Raw genomic sequence first — 19,231 nt, 5'->3', positions numbered from 1 at the left:
GGGGCGTTGTGGTGTGGCTTCTGACAACAGCGGCTCAGAGGACGGCCGAAGGGCCACACCTCGCCAGCTGCGGCCTCTCGCCGGGGCGCTCCTGGCCGGGCCGAGCTTGGGGGCGGGGAGGCCGAGGGGGCAGTAACTGTCAAACTCCTGCTTGGCGCCATTATTTAAATAGTACGTGCGGGTTTCGCAGCTGTGCGTGCCCGGGGCGGGGCGGCGAGCTCCGGGAGTGGGGCGGAGGCCGGGGGCGGGGCAAGAAGGGCGAGGGGCGGGACGGGGCGGAGTCAAGTCGGCTAGAGGGGAGGGTCCAGCGCGGTCCCCGGCGAGCTTCACTGCGCTTGCGCTGACAGACGCAAGATGGCGGACAGTGCGGAACTAAAGGTAAAGCGCAGCTCGAATTCACTTCTAATATTCGGCCGCGGAGACGGCGCCGCTGGTGCCGGGGGGGATGGGTCGGACCCTGGGGGGGACGCTCGGCCCGGCTCCACCCGGGTCTGGAGTTACAGGCGGGAGAGGCGCTGCGGGCCTCAGTGGAGGGGGCCTGGCTGCGGCGGGCCGTGGGCCCCGGGTGGCTCGGGGGCGCTGACGGGTCGTCCCCGGCGTGTTATTGTTGTGGGCGCCTCTGGCGGGGGTGGCGGGGCGAAGAGAGAGTGAGTCGGGACGTGGCGGCAGCGGCGGTCCCCGGCCCGGCTGCCTCACCTTGCAGTCCGCCTCCCCGCCCCCCCGCCCCGGCTGCCGGGGGCCGGGAGGGGGTAGGGTGCGCTTGGAAGGGGGGGATCGGGAAAACTGCCCCGCCGCCGCTTCCTCTTCCTCTTTCGCAGTCCCGGGCTCCTGTCAGCGCTGCGCTCGGACCCCCGGGAACTTGGCTCCGGCCGCCCCGCCCCTCCGCGGCGCCCAGGCGCCCCCGCCCGCCTGCCGCCGCTGCCCGCCTGTCAGTGGGTGCCCGGCCGGTGGGGATGCGCGATCGTGGGGCGATCGGCTGGGGGACGCGGGGGAGAAGCTCTCGGAAAGTTTAGCGAGCCCGGAGCCGGCGTTGGGGGTCGGCCGAGGGGCTGCAGGGGGAGTCTGCCCGGCGGGACGTTAGTGTTTCTCTCTTGATTCCGGGCCACCGGAGTGGGTGGGGGAGCAACCCGCTGGAACAGTGTGCATTTGGGAGCGGTGGCAGGGATGCGGCCACCTCTCTCCACTCTCTTACTGTCGCTGGAGTGGCGGGTGAGAGCAGCCTTGGGGGTCTCTGCACACACCATGATGGCGATGCTATAGCTGATGGAGGTGAATGGTTCGTGTTTATATCCCCCCGTTGCCTTTTGTTTGTTGGGGACATCTTGCTGGCCATGTTGATTTAAACGAAATTCTCCCACCCCCTCATCCTACTCCAACCTCCAATAAATAGAACGTTCCATCGTTCCTCTCAACTGTACCAATTACTCATGCCTCGCGAAATTAGATGAAAGGGTGCCCCCTTTCCCCCGCTTTTTCTCCCACCCCAATCTTTACCGATGATGGCTTCTTTACCCAAGCAGATACACCACTACACAAGCAGTTGGGGGAGGGTTGGTGGAACCCTTATGACTGGATTGTGACAAATGGGGCTCTGCTTGAACAATTTTGGTTTAGTAGCAGGCAGTTCTTAACTAACGCATGTTATTTAGAGGCTCTGAACACGGCATTCCCTCCTCTGGCTTCCTGTGTGCGAACCAAACAGCTGCTTCTAGCTCAACAGAGAACTAACATCTCTGTCAGTGAACATTGGGCTATGCAAGTGTAGCTCTTCTGGGAGATTTAGAAATTCTTTTTATAACCAATACAATAATTAATTTTTCTCCATTATGAAATGACTTCCAGAGCAAGCAGACCACTACATTTGTTTCTGGGCACTCTTCTTCCTTTCTTTCTTTTCTTTTGGTGGAAAAGCCTTTTTTTCGTGGAAGAGTCTTTCTTTCTAGTAACTTTAGAGTGCTAACATCCCAGGATTTTTGTGCAAGATTTGTGTATTTGTTGTTTTAAGTTTACTTTTAATTACTAACTTGTTTAAGACAGGAAATGTTGAATGGATACCCCTCCCCTCCTTTTTTAGGATAGGGGTTCACACTATGTAGCTTAGGTTGGCCTGGAACTTACTGTGTAAACAGACCATGTGTAGGCTTTGAACTCAGGGTTCCTCCAGCCTCTGCCTTCCTAGTTCTGGAATTAAAGGCATCTACTACCATACCCAATTTAGATAATCTCTCTCTCTGGTTTTGTTTTGTTTTTGTTTTTTTCAAGACAGGGTTTCTCTGTGTAGCCTTATCTGTCCTGGACTCACTTTGTAGACCAGTTTGCCTAGAACTCAGAGATCAGCCTGCCTCTGCCTCCCCAAGTGCTGGGAATCACAGGTGTGCACCACTGTACCTGTTGGATAGTTTCTTTTATCCCAATTTTAGACTATTGACTTCACTGAGAAAGCCTCAGAATTTTGAAATTTTGGAGCTAATCCACTTGCAATTAAAAATAAATGAATGAAAAATCAGAACTCAAATATGTGTGTTTTGGATAATCATTTTTCCAACAATCAGTATGTTTTTTGTTTGTTTGTTTGTTTGTTTTGTAGCCCTGGTTGTCCTGGAACTCACTCTGTAGACCAGGCTGCCCTCCAACTTAGAGATCCACCTGCTTCTGCTTCTGGTGCTGGGATTAAAAACATGTGCCACCGCCAGCCCCCTTGGGTGTATTTCGGTCATCTTTGCCTCCTAATATTTATTTTGTTAGGAGCCGTTTGAAAGCAGGTCTTTTATGCATGGGTCGTTGATTAAGGCAAAAAAGCTTGTGAGAAAAGTACAGGCATGCTGAGGGATGACCTTTGTTCTTTCTGTTTTAAGAAAGTGGGGTCAGATATAGTCTTTACTCCCAGCATTTGGGAGGCAGAGCATCTTGTTAGGTAAAGTTACTCGGAAAGAGCCAGTATCATACAAACAATGGACACTTACTGGAAATGGTATTTCTTAAAAACTTGTCTCCATTTTTCATCCTCTCTAAAACCTACTTGAGATTATCCAGAGAGCTTGTTTTCCACTCTTACGTTTCTGTTGTATAATTTTTCAATTTATAATAACTGTTTTGACACATAGGTGTGTTGCTGTGTGTGCCTGAGACTTGTAGGAGCTGTGATAGATTACTTAGCTGGTGATAGCTGTGTTAAAAGTTTTACTAGTACTTCATTGTGGGTAGATTTACTGTTCTTTTTTGGAGAGTAGGGGAAATGATAACAGGAACCCCTGCCAGACTTACTTAAGAATGCGTGTGTGTATTTTTTTGTGCAGTGAAGTTTGCAAGCTACTTCTTTCCGAAATATTTTCCAGTGTATGTGTGTGTATCAGAGAGAGAGAGAGAGAGATTGATCGATCTTTGGCGGTAAATGCCATATAGCCTAATAAAATGAGGAAAAATCCAAATAATATTTGGGGGGGAACCCCATATTTTTTTTAAGTTTCAAATGAAAATACAGATCTCTAATGGGAACGCTGAACAAAATACTAATTTTTTTCCTTATCCCAATTCACAGCCCACATTTGACTGTGCTGCCAATTGTATTCATAATTATTTTCCTAATGGCCCTTTTAGTGAATCCTTTTAAATCTGTAGTGATTCTGCAAAGATCAGATGGGAAGAACAGATCCATATCCCCTGTAGGGATAGTGCAAGCTTGAAGATAGTGCCAGTACAAACTAGATTGTGAGTCATACATATCAAAATGAGTTCTCTGTGCACTTTTGCTTATGAAAAGCGTAATTTTTCATTAGGGGAATACCCACAAGTTACTTATGGGAGGCGTAAAGGCTGAAGACACTTCAGAGTGGGAGAGTGTGCAGCCCACTGATCTTGGTAGTGGCAACCTGACAGTTTCATTGGAGGTCCTCTGATTTGTTTGTTTTTTAGACAGTCTCTGTGTAGCTCCAGCTGGCCTGGAACTTGCAGTGTAGACCAGGCTGACCTCCAACTCACAGAGATCCACCTGCCTCTGCCTCTGGAGTGCTCAAAATTAAAGTCGTGAGCCACCATGCCTTTAATTAATATTCTTTTAGAGATAGCTCTCTTGCTTTTAATCCTGGTAATTTAGGAGGTTGGGATATGAGGAATGTGAGTTCTAGCCCAGCCTGGGCTACATAATAAGACTCTATCTAGAAAATAAGCCAGGTTAAAACAAAAGGGAAAAAAAAGCCTCAGACAACAACAAAACACCCTTAAAACAGTGTTTCTTAACTTTATTAATACTTTAGTACAATTCGATATGTTTTGGTGATTCCAACCATAAAATTATTTTGTTGCTACTTCATAACTATAATTTTGCTACTATTATGGATTGTAAATATCTGATAAGCAGGATGTCTGCAAAGCTACTCCTGTGGTCTTCCACCACGAAAGGTGTTGTGGCCCATAGGTTGAGAACATATGCCCTAAAACAAGAAATACAAACAGTAATTACAAACAAAAATAAACATTTTTCTTTTAGAGACACTTTGTAGTTCTTGATGGCCTGAAGTTGACAACCTTCATGCCTCAGTTTCCAGAATGCTGGGATCTCAGTGCCACACTCACCTCCAAAGTGATTATTTTTTTCTTAACAAAATTTTTTTTGCATTAAATCGCACAGTAAGTTATATTGCTTGTGTGTGTGTGTGTGTGTGTGTGTGTGTGTGTGTGTGTTAACTTATAGCAGGAACAGTGGGAGGGGAGGGAAGGATTCATCACTTTCAGGGAGTAAATAATGGAATCCAATGAGAAAGGAAGCCATACTTTTAAAAGTATCTGCTGTGTAAGCATATCAGTAAATTTTGTTGTCATATCTGTCTCTTTATTTTCAACAAATAACCACTTAGTTTTGATCTCTGCGGTGTAATTTGTCTGCTTTTATTTCACACAGAGGCAAGTAAATCTGACATTTTATTCATGGATTTTATTTTAATCTCTCTGACTTGCTTTTGTGAAGTACTGCATTTAGATGGCTTTTGTTTTATGTCACTTCTTGGGAACAGTATTTTAAAACAATTTGAAAAACACTTTAGTTTTTAAGTATTTCATGTAATTGTTTTGAAATATTACCGCCTTTTCCTTGGTGGTTTTCTCCTGGTGACTGCATTGTCTTTCTCTTTAAGGATTGTCTTGAAATCCCTTTTGATTGCAGTAGGTGATTAACCTTCGGTTTCTCCTGGTGAACTCCATCAACATGCTATTCCAGGGTTCATGCTGAGGCTTTTGATTTCAGTGTAATTTGCACCCTTTCAGGATGGTAACTAGGGATAAGAAAATAAAGTGGGTTGTGGTTGTAGTGGGATCTAGAAAGAAGTATCTGTCTCAGAAAGTGGGATTTTATGAGATGTAGCCTACTAAAAATAAAAACTAAATAAGATCTTGGTTCAATACTTCATAGAATTGATAGTACTGTTCTCTTAAGTGTTGAGCTGTTACTAAGCATTAATTTTTTGAGATAGTGGTCTCATGTTGCCCCAGCTGGCCTTAAATTCATTGCGTAGTTGAGGATGACCTTGAACTCCTGATGTTGTGTCTATCTCCCAAGTGTTGGGATGAGAGGCATAAGCCACTGTGCTCTACTATCTTCTATTGCTGTTTGAAGAATACTGATATCTTAGTTTTGTAGTGCTGTTCAATTTATAATGTATCACATTATATCATTTGCTCTTTGCAAATAGAAGAATAAAAGAGGCAGGGAAGCCTAGAAAAGGCAAATTTTACCAACTGTAGTGGCAAGAACTTGGATCTGAGTCTTTGGTTTTGAAGCTCTTCTCTGTAGGCCACCCTAAAAATGCCAGGGCAGCCCTGGAACTGTTTAAGATATCTAGCTCATGAAGGTTGCTAGGACATTCCCTTTTGCTCTATGCCAGGGTGTTTTGAGGGGACACTCGCTATGGTTTTCGTAAGCTAACAAATCTGGGCCCAGGGGTCCTGCAGAGACCGATGATCCAACCAGGGACCATGCATGGAGAGGGCCTAGACCCTCTACTCAGAGGAAGCCCATAGGCAGCCCAGTTTCAGTATGTGTTCCATAGTTAAGGGAGCAGGGGCTGTCTCTGACATGGACTCAGTGGCTGGCTCTTTGATCACTTCCCCGTGTTGGGGCAGCCTTGCCAGGCCACAGAGAAAGACAGTGCAGCCAGTCCTCATGAGACCTGATAGGTTAGGGTCAGATAGTAGGGGAGGAGGACCTGTCCTATCATTGGACTAAGGGGGCTTATAGGGAGAGAAGAGGGAGAGGGGGAGGGTTTGGGAGGAGATAAGGGAGGGGGCTACAGCCTGGATATAAAGTTAATAAATTATAATTAATAAATAAAAAGAAAAAACTATGCTATAAAAAAAAATAAAAGATAAGATTTTACTGTAGATCCTTGGCTGGTTGGGTGGTCTATGTAGACTAAATTGGCCTTGAACTCACAAAATGCTGCCTGCCTTTCATTCCAGAATGCTGGGATTAAAGATGAGTGTCACTATGCTCGGTTTTGCAAATCGTTTTTTAAAAACACTTGGAGTTTGTTAGTTGGAGTCATACAAATTAACATCATTCCTTCGTTCGTTCGTTCATTCATTCTTTTATTTATTGAGACAGTGTTTCTCTGTGTAACCCTGGCTATCCTGGAACTCACTGTGTAGACCAGGCTGACCTCAAACTCACAGAGATCCACTTGCCTCTGCCTCCTCAGTGCTGGGATTAAAGGTGTGCACCACCACTGCCCAGCTAATTTTCTTTTTAGGTTTTATTTTTATTTTACGCTTTTGAGTGTTGCCTAAATGTATGCATTACATTCATGCAGTGTCCACAGAAGCCAGAAGAGGGTGTTGAATCCCCTGGAATTGGAGTTACAGATGGTTGTAAGCCACTGCCTGGTGTGTGCTGGGGATCCAATCCTGGTTTCTGACAGCCAGCTCTTAGGCACTGAGCCATTTCTCCAAGGCCCACTTTTCTGTTTTTGTTTTGTTTTGTTTTTAGACAGTCTCACTTGTACTAACACTCACCTCTAACTAAGCATGATAATTTTTGCAATTACTATTTTGCTTGGGAAGATATTTTTATAAATACTAAAAAGAAGACAGGAAAAATGGCACTTGTAATTCCAGCTCTCAGAAATACAATGGTTAACATCTGGACATCTGTCTGTTGAGACCTTCAGTGACTGTAGGTATATGTATATTATCACAATTCTTAAAAACTGAATTTATTCATTCATTTTATTTATTTTTGAGGCAGGGTCTCTCTGTTATGTAGGTTTGGCTGTCCTGGAACTTGCTGTGTAGAACAGGTGGGCTTCAAACTGCAGAGATCCACCTGCATCTTCCTGCCCACTGCTGGGATTAAAGTTGAACAGCACCACACCCAGCATGCTTACATATATACATACTGTACATCTGTACATACTACACACACACATATTAATAAGGTCACATATAGTCCAGGTTGTGTTTAAGTTTCCTGTATAGTGTAGGATGACCTTGAATTTCTGATTCTCTCCTCCACCTCCCCGAGTTGGGGTTTTAGGCATGCCTGGTGTATGTCATGCTGGGAATTGAACTTGGAGTATCATGATACTTGGAGTATCATGAATGTTAAGCAAGCTGTTTATCATCTGAACTATATTCACAGCTGGACCTTTTTATTTGCAATCTGTTATTTTTGTGACAAGTCTTTCAAGTTTGTAGTTATAGATCCAGGTTACTTTGTATTTTATTCTTCTTGTAACTCAACATTATACAGTTTATCATTATTATTTGGTTTGGCTGGGATTGAACCCTTCCTGTGATTTTCATGCTGTGACAGATAGCCTCGTGTAAAACTTTGCAAATGTTAATTTTAACAAGACTTTTGAGCTGTAGAGAGCAATGCAGATGGTTTTCTGATTCGGGTGCTCCAAGTGGAGGAATTTAGCAGCTCTTATCGTGTTTCTTGTTTTACCTTCCTATTTCTTTATGTGTCAGGTGAGATTATATTTGATAAAGTATATTTAATTGATGGTAAATCTTATTTAATTGATTTCAAGTATGTTTGATTTTGGAAATTATATTAAACTAATCAAATACTATGGGTTTTGTGCATTAGGTGCTTGTCAGTTTTAAATGGCATGTTGAAACTGTATTGAACATTAATATAGAGGAAGTGGAAAGGAGAACAACTTCTCATTTTTTAATGAGAAATCAGTGTTGCCGTGGTTTTAAATTGGTAGGTAATGCTGTTTGGAGGAACTGGTGATGGAAAGGTTACATAGGCTGTGAAAATGTTTTTCTATTTTAAGAAGAAATCTTTTTGGGTTATGGTAATTAATAAGTGCACATGTGGAATGATTTTCTTTTTCTTATTTGAGACTCTGTCACTGTATAGTCCATGCTAGTCTCAAACATAGGATTCTCTTTCCCAAGCTTCCCTCATGCTGAGACTTCAGGTGTGTGCTACCACCCCTGGCAGGAGCATTGTAGAACCTGAAAAGTTGAGAGCCAGGGAAGGAACAAGTGATGAAGTTAAGCTATAGAAGGGATTGTGTTCTAAATTTGCTGAAACTTGCTCATTAGTGTTCTTTCTGAGTAGGCGTGGCAGAAATTTTCAGGTACTTAGTTTTATCCTGTAAATGTGGATGACCTGGGAGTTATGCTTTGACTTTAGATGGTTAGGTACTGACTCACAGAAGACCCCTGGGGTGCGCAGAGGGAGCGCAGCTCATTGTGAGGGCAGCCACGACAGTGCATGGTGTGGCCAGCCTGAGGTTCTGTGGAGCCCCATTCGCTCTGTGCAAAGCTGCTCTGCTGAGCCTACCTAGGCTTCCCACAAGGGAAGTGCCTCTGGGTCCTCCACTTTGGGTTTCAGAGGTCTCCTGCGAAAAGGCAGACACTCTCAGAGCCTTTCCCTCAGACTTTGATGAAGAAACAACCCCCCCCCCCCCGTTTTTAAGTCAAAAACATAAAACTAGTATAAACCTTTTGAAGAGGAACCAGTTCCAGGTACTGACACTGCTGGTACCGATGCTGGAAAGCGGCACTTCCTTACCTTTCCTGCTGTTTTTGTTTCAGTTTCTCTTTTTGGTTGCCGTGTTAATTTCACACAAACAGTTCTTTCACCTTTTGACACATGTCTGTAAGGAGCTGGACATGGTGGTGCATGCTTTTAGTCCCAGCAGTTGGGAGGCATAGGCAGGTGGATCTCTGAGTTCAAGGCCTGCCTGGTCTACATAACAGCCAGAATTATGTAGAGAAACACTGTCTCCACCTCCCCCACCCCCCAAAAATACCCACAAAACTTTCCATTAAAAAAACAAAAATGAGGGCTGGAGGGATGGCTCAGTGGTTAAGAGCACTGTCTCCTCTTCCAGAGGTCCTGAGTTCAATTCCCAGCAACCACATGGTGGCTCACAACCATCTATACTGGAATCTGATACCCTCTTGTGGCATGCAGGTGTACATTTGGATAGAGCTCTCATCTACATAGTAAATAAATAAATCTTAAATAAAAACAAAAATGAAATAAAAAGCCTTCAGTGGCTTTGCATAGTGCAGTCAGTCTTAGCGGATCTGGTACTTAGGACTCTCCAGTTTGCCTTCAGTCCACTTTATGTGTGTTGTGCTTCCTCCTCTGTAGCACAAGTCGGTAACTGAAGAGCAGAGCTGTTCGTTTGTGTCCAGGATAATTTTTTAGGGATTTGCTTATTTCCGTGCCTGAGTGTTTTGCCCGCATGCATCTATGTGCAGCATGTGTGTGCCTGCTGGATACCTTGGAACTGGGGTAGTGGGTGGTTGTTAGGCATTGTGTAGGTGCTAAGAATTGAATGCAGGTCTTCTGCCAGAGCAGCAAGTGCTCTTAATAGCCGAACCATCCTCTCCAGCCACCAGGATAATTTATGAAGGACTCTTCCTGAGAGAAGTTTACACTACACTACGTAGTGCAGGCTGGCCCGGAATCTATTGCCTCAGCTGACTTGAGTGCTGGAATTATTGGTGTAACACTACTAGTTGTATTTATTCATGTGTCGGTGAATGCGGAAAGTGTTAACAGAATCATATGCAATTTAATACTATATAGGTCTCACATTTAAAGTGTTAAATTCATTGTGGCCATTTGTGCCTGGCTTTTTTTCTTTTCTCTCTCTTTCTTTCTTTCTTTCTTTCTTTCTTTCTTTCTTTCTTTCTTTCTTTCTTTCCTTGCATTAAAAGAAATGCATCTACATTAAGTAGTATACATCTGCAAATTTGTGGTTATATCAGTGTAGATTGTTCTAACTCCAGCTTGTTAAAGGACCTCATTGATGAAATGCATGTGATTATGTATAAGTTGATCTGTACTGTACATAATGACATATAATTTATTTATTTTTTTTTAAAGATATGCTTTCTTTATGTCCTTGAACTCAGAGAGATCCACCCGCCTCAGCCTCTGGAGTGCTGGGCCTATGCCACCACATTCACAGTATACTTTCATTATTCAAAAAAAAGTTTATATATGTATATAAATTGTATATACATATGAATGTTTATCTATGCATAGCTATATCTTTCTGTGATATGTCTAAAAATGAGCTGCTTTTATTGTTTTAAAAGCATTGTATTATGTTTTTCGAAGTTCAGCTCTTGATTTCATTGCACATGCTGGATAATCTTGTTGGGGGTGTAATGCAGTAAGAATGTTCACTTAATGTTTGAATTTACTCATTGGCCTTGACTTAAAACAAAAAGTTTAAGTGCTTGTTTTAGTGTCTTGAGACTGGGTTTTGCTTTGTATCCAAGGCTGGCCCATGAACTAACTGGTAGTAATCTTGCCTCAGCTATCTTGTACTGAAATGTTGAATTTAAGTTTTTTTTTTTTTCTTCTCCCTAAAAAATTAAGTCACAGGTCTATCCTCAAAGATCAGAAAAGTTCCAGAGTAAATATGAAGTTTTCCTTTTTTAAATTTCAAAGTATCTCTCAAAGGTTATTTATTTTTCCTGTTTTTAAGGTGTTTTATTTGTATTAGAGTATCTTTTTATACATATATTTGACATCTGTATTTCAGATATATTTGCACATATTTATGGGTAAATGCTTTTTTAGTATTTTAAAATCGTGTGGCTAGCATGGTGGCACCTTTGATCACCAGCACTCAGGTGGCCTGGGCAGCTGGTTTTGAGGCCAGTCTGGTTTACGTATGCACTCATATGTACAAAGCAGTGACCCTGTTTCAGAAATAGATAGATACATACATACATACACAAACAAACAAACAAATAAATAAGAAAGACAAGGTCATTGTTGTGGGTTCCAGGCTTCTACAAATTACACAAGAAAGGGGATGAGGAGGAATTGTCAAGCTCCTTGAAACTTGACCAAGGATACAGTGTGAGTGGCCTGAGGGGAAATGTTTCCTTTGCTCTTGGTTTCAGAGGTTTCAGTCCATGATTACTTCATTGCTGTAGGTCTTTGGTGGAGCAGAACATCATGGTAGCAGGAACTGGTGGGAAGAACAGCATTGCTTGCTTTCAGGCCACCAGGAAGCAGAGAGAGAGAGGAGGGGACCAGGGGCAAGAGACCCTTCAGAAGACTCCCTAGTGATTAACTTCCTCCACCAGGGCCCCATTGTCAAGGTTTCCACCAGTTTCTAACCCAGTACTGCCTGCTGGGAACAAGCCTAAGAGCAGGAGCCTGTGGGAACTGTGAGCAACCAGAACATGCTTCTGGCCTAGAGCTTGTGGTGTGGCAGCTAGTATCTGTTTGTTATTTACAGGCTCTCACGGTCTCCCAGTCATTCCTGCAGTGGAATGTGTGAGGCACCAGACTGTTGGCTTTAGTGTGCATATGATTACTTAAACAGACAGTACTTGTGTTGTATGATTATAAATGCAATGCATCAACCATTACCGTCTCAGAGTTTGACAGACTCATGGTGTTTCTCTGGGTATCTCTAAGTCAAAACCATTTTTCCAGTACTAGTAGGGCATTGTTTGATATGCTGACAATTATGACATTAGTGGTGAATAAAGCTATTGTGACTTAGCATGGTCAGAGCTATGCTGTGACTGAGTTATAATAGTGATGTATTCCCATCAACAGCCTTTTGGAATTGAAAAAAATGTTCAGAAAATAAAAATAACTGGATACGTTATGTGGCTGGGTAGTAGAGTGCTTGCCTAGTTTGCCTGGGGTCCTGAATTGATTCTCAACACACACACACACACACACACACACACACACACACACACACACACATTATTGTGAGCATGCAAGTGCACACATGTAGTTGGGGCAGGCAAGGAGACTGACTGACTACATTTAATGCCCTTGATGAAGGAATAAAAAGTTAGTGAGTTGTCATTGATTCTGTGTTTGCTTACCTCCTAGAGCATGCTGTTTGAAGTGCTTTTCCTGATAACAGGCCTGATGATTAGCTCAGAACAGAGCCTTGTGCAGTTGAGGAGCAAACTCAACCAGCTGCCTTTCTAAGTGGAACACTGTTTTTACTTGAAATAATTGCTTGGCAAAGTATGGGTATTTGGCATACATTTTCTTGAAAATAAAGTGAGCCTGTCACTACAGGGAAAACAACTGACAGTATTCATTGCTAATGATAAAATTTAAGCTTTCAGGGGAAAATTGGATTTTGGAAAACTACTGCACTTACCACTGTGATTTGACAGATTCCACACTCGACTCTTGTGATGCTGTTGGTATGAAAGGAGTGTGTTACATTGAAGACAGTAGTGAGCTGTGTCAGTGTTTGAAGAAGCATGGAATTTGGCGAACTCCCATTTGTTTTGACACAGGATTTCATGTAGCCGAGGCTGGTTTTGGACTGTGGTTGTAGCTCAGCGTGACCCTCCTGCCTTTTTCAAGTGCTAGGATTTCAGGTGCCACCATGCTGAACTCCACATTTAAAAATAGCCATTGCATGGTTTTATGAAGTCAAATATGAGTAAAAATAAGAGTTGGAGTGGAGGTTAGACCAATGAATTTTCGTTTTGTTTTGTTTGAGATAGGATTTCATATAGCCCAGACTGGTCTCAAACTCACTATGAAGCTGGTCTTGAACTTGCTTGTTTGTTGTTCTGAGAAAGGGTCTAAGAGATCCCAGGCTGACCTCATATTCTCTATGTACCTCAGATGACCTTGAACTTCTGATCTTTCTGCTTTTACTTCTAAAGTGCTAGGATTATAAACATAGACCACAGGCCTTGGTTTGTATAGTGTTGGGAACCCTGAACCCAGGGCTTCCCAGGGTTTCCTGCTAGGCAAACACTCTACTAAGGGAACTATATTCCCAGTACTGACCTTTGACTTTCTCTTCTCCTGTTTGCATTCCCAACTGCTGGTATTACAAACATGTACTACTGTGCTTTGAAATGATTTTGGTTTCCTGAGACAGTTTCTCTGTGTATCCCTGGATGTCCTGGATCTTGCCCTGTAGACCAGGCTCACCTCAAACTCAGAGATCTACCTGCCTGTCTCCCAAGTGCTGGGATTAAAGGAGTGCCACCACTCCTGGCTTTTGAAATGACTTTTAGTAAATAATAAATGTTCATTGTTATGGTTTCGGATTTTATATTGGAACATCCTTTAAAAAATTGTCATTTAGAGGCTGGAGAGATGGCTCTGGCTGCTCTTCCAGAAAACCTGGGTTTGATTCCCAGCACTCACATGACGGCTTATAGACCTGTAACTCTAATTCCTGGGATCCAACACCTTCTTCCTCAAAGGGCACCAGAGGCACGGATGTGATATGTGATGCGCAGGCATACTTGTAGGCAAAACTCCCATTCCTATAAAACAAAGTTTAAAAAAAAATTTAAATTACCATTTATTAATCACAGATAACAAGATGATGAGACAGGAAGATTGCTGAGAGTTCCAGGTCATCTTGGGCTACAGAGTTGAGACTCTTAAACAAACAAACAAACAAGATATTTCCATTTGTTGAGTGTTGGTCAAGGATCAGAGTAACCAAAGCTGCCTCAGTCATTCCGAAGTAATGCCAACAATGACAAATGGGACTTGATGAAATTAAAAGGCTTCTGCACAGCAAAGGGAAACAATCAATGAGGAGAAAGTCTAAAAAATGGGAGAAAGTCTTGACTAGCTATCTAACTGACAGTTGATTATATAAGAAAAGAAAAAAGAGAAAGAAAGAAAGAAAAGAAAGCAAGCTGAGTAAGCCACGAGGAACAAGCCAACCAATAAGCAGCACTCTTGCAGGGTCTCTTCCTTGCTTGAGTGTCTGTGATGGTCTGTTTTCTCAGAATGTGAGAAGAAATAAACCCTTTCTTCCTGGAGTTGCTTTTATCTCAGCTGTAGAAACACTGACTAAGGCAGAGTCCAGTATTTTCTATTTTGATTTGTAGACTTTTCTTCTGTGTAGTCCTGAGGTTCAAATCCAGGGCCTCTTCTGTGATGGGCAAAGAGCTCTACCACCGAGCTTCAGCTCCAACTCCTTTACAGATGGAATTGATAGATTCAACATAAAGAGGAGGGAATTTACTTCACTTTCAAGAATATGAATTCTGGAAATGTAAATCTTTTTTAAAGAAAATATGGGAGTCATACTAGAAAAGTTTCTAGTTTAAAATGAGACTGTCCCTTTTACTTCATTCCTGACATTTTTTTTTATACTTCAAAAGACACAAAAGGGGTGGGGGGGAGGCTAGAGAGATGTCACAGGGGTTAAGAGCACTGACTGCTCTTCCAGAGGATCTGGGTTCAGTTTCTAGTACCCACATGGCAGCTCACAGCTGTCTGTAACTTCAAGACACCCTCAGACAGACAAACATGCAAGCAAAACACAAAAGCACATAAAAATAATTATTAAAAAAAACCCCAAAAGACAAAAACAGTTTGCTTATAGAAGAGGCATCCATTAAGTTAAGCCAACCCAGAGCTGCTGAGTGATGTCCTGCACCCCAGCAACCAGGGAGCTGAGTGAATGTGCTGAAAGTGCTTTGGATCTGTCCTGGTATGAGAATTTGTTTTGTTTTGTTTTGTTTTTTGTTTTTTTGAGGTTACCTCTCAGCCTTGCATTGCTCCCCCTCCCCCAGTGGGCATGGATAAGAATTGTATAGACAAATGAACACTTCTGTGAGATGTTTTCTAACCCAATTTTAGCTAATAATTTCCTCTGGAACAAAGCTTAGCTCTTGCAAATATATCTGTGATTGATTTACAATTTACATGTTTGTTTTCTCTCCCTTTTGGGATGGAAGCCAAACATAGGCTGTGCAATTGGATGTCTACACTTTTTTCCTTTCTCTGACAACTTTATATATGTGTATAATGCAGTTGGATCACCCTCTGTCTACACTTAAGGGTCTTGCCACGCCATCTCATCTTCACTTCTCAGGATGGCATATGAAAGACTCTGACTTCTCTTCTGCAGTGTTTTTGTAGTATATTAAGACTGGGAAGAAAACCATTGGTGAGGCATGCCTATAACCCTCGGGCAAGAGGATTACCTAAGTTTGAGGTCAACCTAGGCTCCATAGGCCAGCCTGGACTCTAATAAGACTCTGTCTTAAGTAGACTGGGAAAGAAGCAATGGTCCAGAAATCCTTTTAGTGAGATTTTTTTTTTAACAATCATTTATTTATTTATTTACTTATTTATTTATCTATCTATCTATCTATCTATCTATCTATCTATCTATCTATTTATTCATCCATTTATCTACCTATTTATTTATTTGTTTGTTTGTTTGTTTAATGTGCATTGTGTCAGGCCTGGATTTACAGACAATTGTAAGCTGTCATGTGGGTGCTGGGGTTTGAACTCTGGTCCTTAGGAAGAGCAAATAGTGTTCTTAACCACTGAGCATCTCTCCAGCCCCCTCTAGTGAGATTTTAAAAGGCTTTTTAAAGAAGTGTGTAATGGCTGGAGAGATGGTTCAGCTGATAGGAACTCTGGCCGCCCTTGCAGAGGATCTGAGTTCAATTCCTAGCACGCACACATGGTGGCTGATGGCTGTAGCTCCAGTTCCAGGAGATTTGATGACGTCTTTGGCTTCATAGACACACAAGTGGTGCATAGACATGTGCAGGCAAAGTAACTACATATAAAAAAAGACGGTTAGAGGAACTTGGGGAGATAGCTCAGTGGTAAAAGTGCTTGGTGAAAGCATTAGGGCCTGAGTTGAGGTCCCCAAAACCCAGGTTAAAAGCTGGATGTGGCCATGGGTCCCTGACTCCAGCCAGCACTGTGGAGGTGGTGGTGGTGGTGGTGGTGGTGTGTAACAGCTTCTTGGAGATTGAAATATTCCATCCTGCGGTATTCACTAGGTCCTGCCCTGTTAGAGTAAAAGATGAGATTCCCTCTGAGACTAGCTGAGCAGAGCTCTAAAGAAACTCAGGCAAGCCGAGCTGCAAAGACTGAAGACCAGCTGACCACGGGAAGCAAACACTAGTTGAGATGCCGGGAAGTGGTTTACACGAGTCACTTGGAAAAGACACACCAGCCTGCTGAGCTGCTCCAGGTTTCCCAGTTTCTCTGAGCTGTCACTCACGCGGGGGTGGGTCTTGGTGGTGTGTCTTGGTGGTGCAGCTGTCTTTTAGTCTTTGGTGTTCTTGTACCATTACTTCACCATTACTTCAGTAAGTAACCCCAGTAAAACTCAGGGTACTCCAAGTTGGACTATGCGTATTTTGGTCTGTCTTGGAATCTGTCTGGAGTGAAAAGATGATGTGTGTGTTGTGTCTTCCCAAGGAAAGGTTTGTCACAGCTGGAGACGGGAGGGTTGCTGGCCCGTAATGGCTGGCAGCCTACCTCCAGGGTCAGTGAGTGACCCTGTCTCAAGGAAGTAAGACAGAGGAGTAGTGCAAGATACCCAGCACTACTCTCTGTGTGTACTGGTATGTACATGGTACATACATATGTACACATGCATGTGCCACCCACATACACCACACACACACACACACACAATACATAGTGCTTTGCATTTAACTGAACTGTAATTAGAGAAAAGAACATGAAGTTTAGAATTGCCAGTAGGGGCTATACTACTGAAATTTAAAAAAATATTTTTGGTTTTATACATTTATTATACAAAATACTGGTTGTTTCTGACATTTTCCCGTATGTATAGCATGTACTTTGCTTATACACCCCTTCCCTATCCTGTTTTATAGTTCCATTCCTGCTGCTCCCTTCCTCCTCTCAGATACTTCCACTTCCACTTGGATTGCATGTGCACACTCTGGAGTTCACATATGAAAGAAGGTATTTGCTTTTCTGCGTTTGACTTCCCTTCAGATTGTGCTGTCCAGTTCCATTTATCTCGAGAGACTAAAACTGCATTGTGCGTACACACACGTTCTCTTTGCCCTGTCCTCTGTGTGATGGACACCTGGGCGATCAGTGTTGGATGCGGTCACTGTTGTGACTAATGCCACGCCATGCGTGTACACACGCCTGTGCTTCATGTTGACTTAGTTCCCTGTGGGTGTGTAGACACAGGAGTGATACGGATGACACGGCAATCCTGCTTTTAGTTTTTGCCACTCCTCAATTGAGATAGTCTCAGGAATAATGCAGACTAGTGGGAGGGATGCTCATTAATAACTCTTAATTCCAGACTAACTTTAGGAAATTAATTCTTGCTGTATGTAGCACCTATTATAAAAATTTGTCTTAACTTTTTCTGTACCCATTGTAAGGAAAAATAGATTTTTTTTTTTTTTTTTTGAGATAGTTTCTCTGTAGTCTGGACTCACTTTGTAGACCAGGCTAGCCTTGAACTCACACTGCCTGCCTCTGCCTCCCTGAGTGCTGGGATTACAGGCGAGCTCCCAGATGCTAAGATCTGTTTTTAATTAGCAGCATCACCTGCATATAAACGATGTCAGTGGTGAAGGATTGGATAGTTCCATTGGGTTTGTTAAACTCTGCAGCATGTTCAGTGGTCAACACTTGTCCAGTACATTTTTTTTCTAGGTAAACACCTCATCCTGAGTTGGTTAGTGTTTTTCAGAATCTGCTGAAAGTAACAGGTACTGAGGGTGAAACTGAGCATTTGTTTTAGAATCAGATTTTGCTTCTGATTCTAAGTTTAGTGAAGTAGTTTACTTTCCAATCATTTGTTTGCCTGTCTGAAGGAATGAGGTGTGTCTGTATGAACCAGTGGTTGAGGACTCAGTGCTGGGAGGTTTGATTCTGGGATTCCTCTTTTCTCCTAGCCTCTTACTTCCCTTCTCCCCCACTGTTTGTTTTTTTATTTTTTTAATGTCACTTATTTTTAAATTAATGTTTTGCTAAGACAAAGTAACTACAATCTGTTAGTAGCAAAAGAAATTTTAATAGCATTAACATTGACTTTTGTTTCTTTTAATTGTGTATAGTAAAGCAGAGTATCATTGTGTTGTCCAGGCTGGCTTCTAATTCTTGATCCTCCCTGATCTGCTGAGATAATGGGCATGTGTTATACCTGGCTATTGAACTAACACACACACATGCACATAAAGTTGAGAGAGAGAGAAAAAAAAAGTGCACGTGAGAGTGTGTGTTTGTGTGTTAGCATCAAATGAATGTGGGTGGGTAGGTGTGTTTGCCTGTGTGGAGACCAGAGGTTGCTGTTAGGCATTTTCCTCTGTTCTCCTTGCTTGTTCCTCTCCTCTGAAGCTGGAGCTTGCTTTTTCCGGCAGTATCAGTATGTTGTCTAGTTGGATCTTGAACTCCTGATGTCAAGTGATCCTTCGACCTCAGCCTCTTAACATTGTAACAGGTTAAATGCTGACTTGGGATCTGACTTTGGGTATGAGTTCACACCTCAAGTAGGTTCTGCCTGGTACTCTGAAGTAGTTCTGATACAGGCTGTCTAGGCTTTTCCTTCATCTGAGTTCTGGGATCCAGAATTTTAGAAACCTGTGTAGTTATAGAATACATTCTTTTTTTATTTTTACTTTTTTACTTTTGTGTTGTGTTAAAGTTAAAAGTTCTCCCCTTTTTAGGCGTCTCAATATGTCTACATGAATGTTTGTGCACTTCATGTCTGCCTGGTGCCAATGGAGTTCGGAAGACTGCATCAGATCCTCTAGAGTTGTAGTTACAGACAGTTGTGAGCCACCATGTGGGTGCTTACATGGCAAATTGGCCCCAGGTTCTCTAGAAAAACAGCCAGTGCTCTGAACCAATGACCATTTCTTCAGCCTTTAACAGTACTGATTTTTTTTTTTAAAAGATCCACCTGTAGCTAGAACGTGATTTAAGGTTTCTCTTAGAATTCCCGTTTCCTTTGTCACAGTTTCTTCTTACCTTTCA

The 19,231-nt window shown here is 42.7% G+C and overlaps 1 protein-coding gene across 1 annotated transcript in view; it reads left to right on the top strand.

Moving 5' to 3' along the window:
- The first annotated feature begins 325 nt into the window (after positions 1-325).
- Pias1 (protein inhibitor of activated STAT 1) overlaps positions 326-19,231 on the top strand; it is a 109,400-nt gene continuing 90,494 nt past the window's right edge. The window contains exon 1 of the mRNA XM_055597072.1: positions 326-378. Within this exon, the coding sequence (XP_055453047.1) occupies positions 355-378 (24 nt within the window). The 5' untranslated portion in view covers positions 326-354. The remainder of the gene's footprint in view (positions 379-19,231) is intronic.

This window comes from Psammomys obesus, unplaced genomic scaffold, assembly GCF_907164565.1.
Source record: "Psammomys obesus unplaced genomic scaffold, mPsaObe1.curated_primary_1811, whole genome shotgun sequence".
Taxonomy (NCBI): Eukaryota; Metazoa; Chordata; class Mammalia; order Rodentia; family Muridae; genus Psammomys; species Psammomys obesus.
Note: the sequence above shows the minus strand (reverse complement) of the source record. Positions and strands in the feature narration are given on the sequence as shown.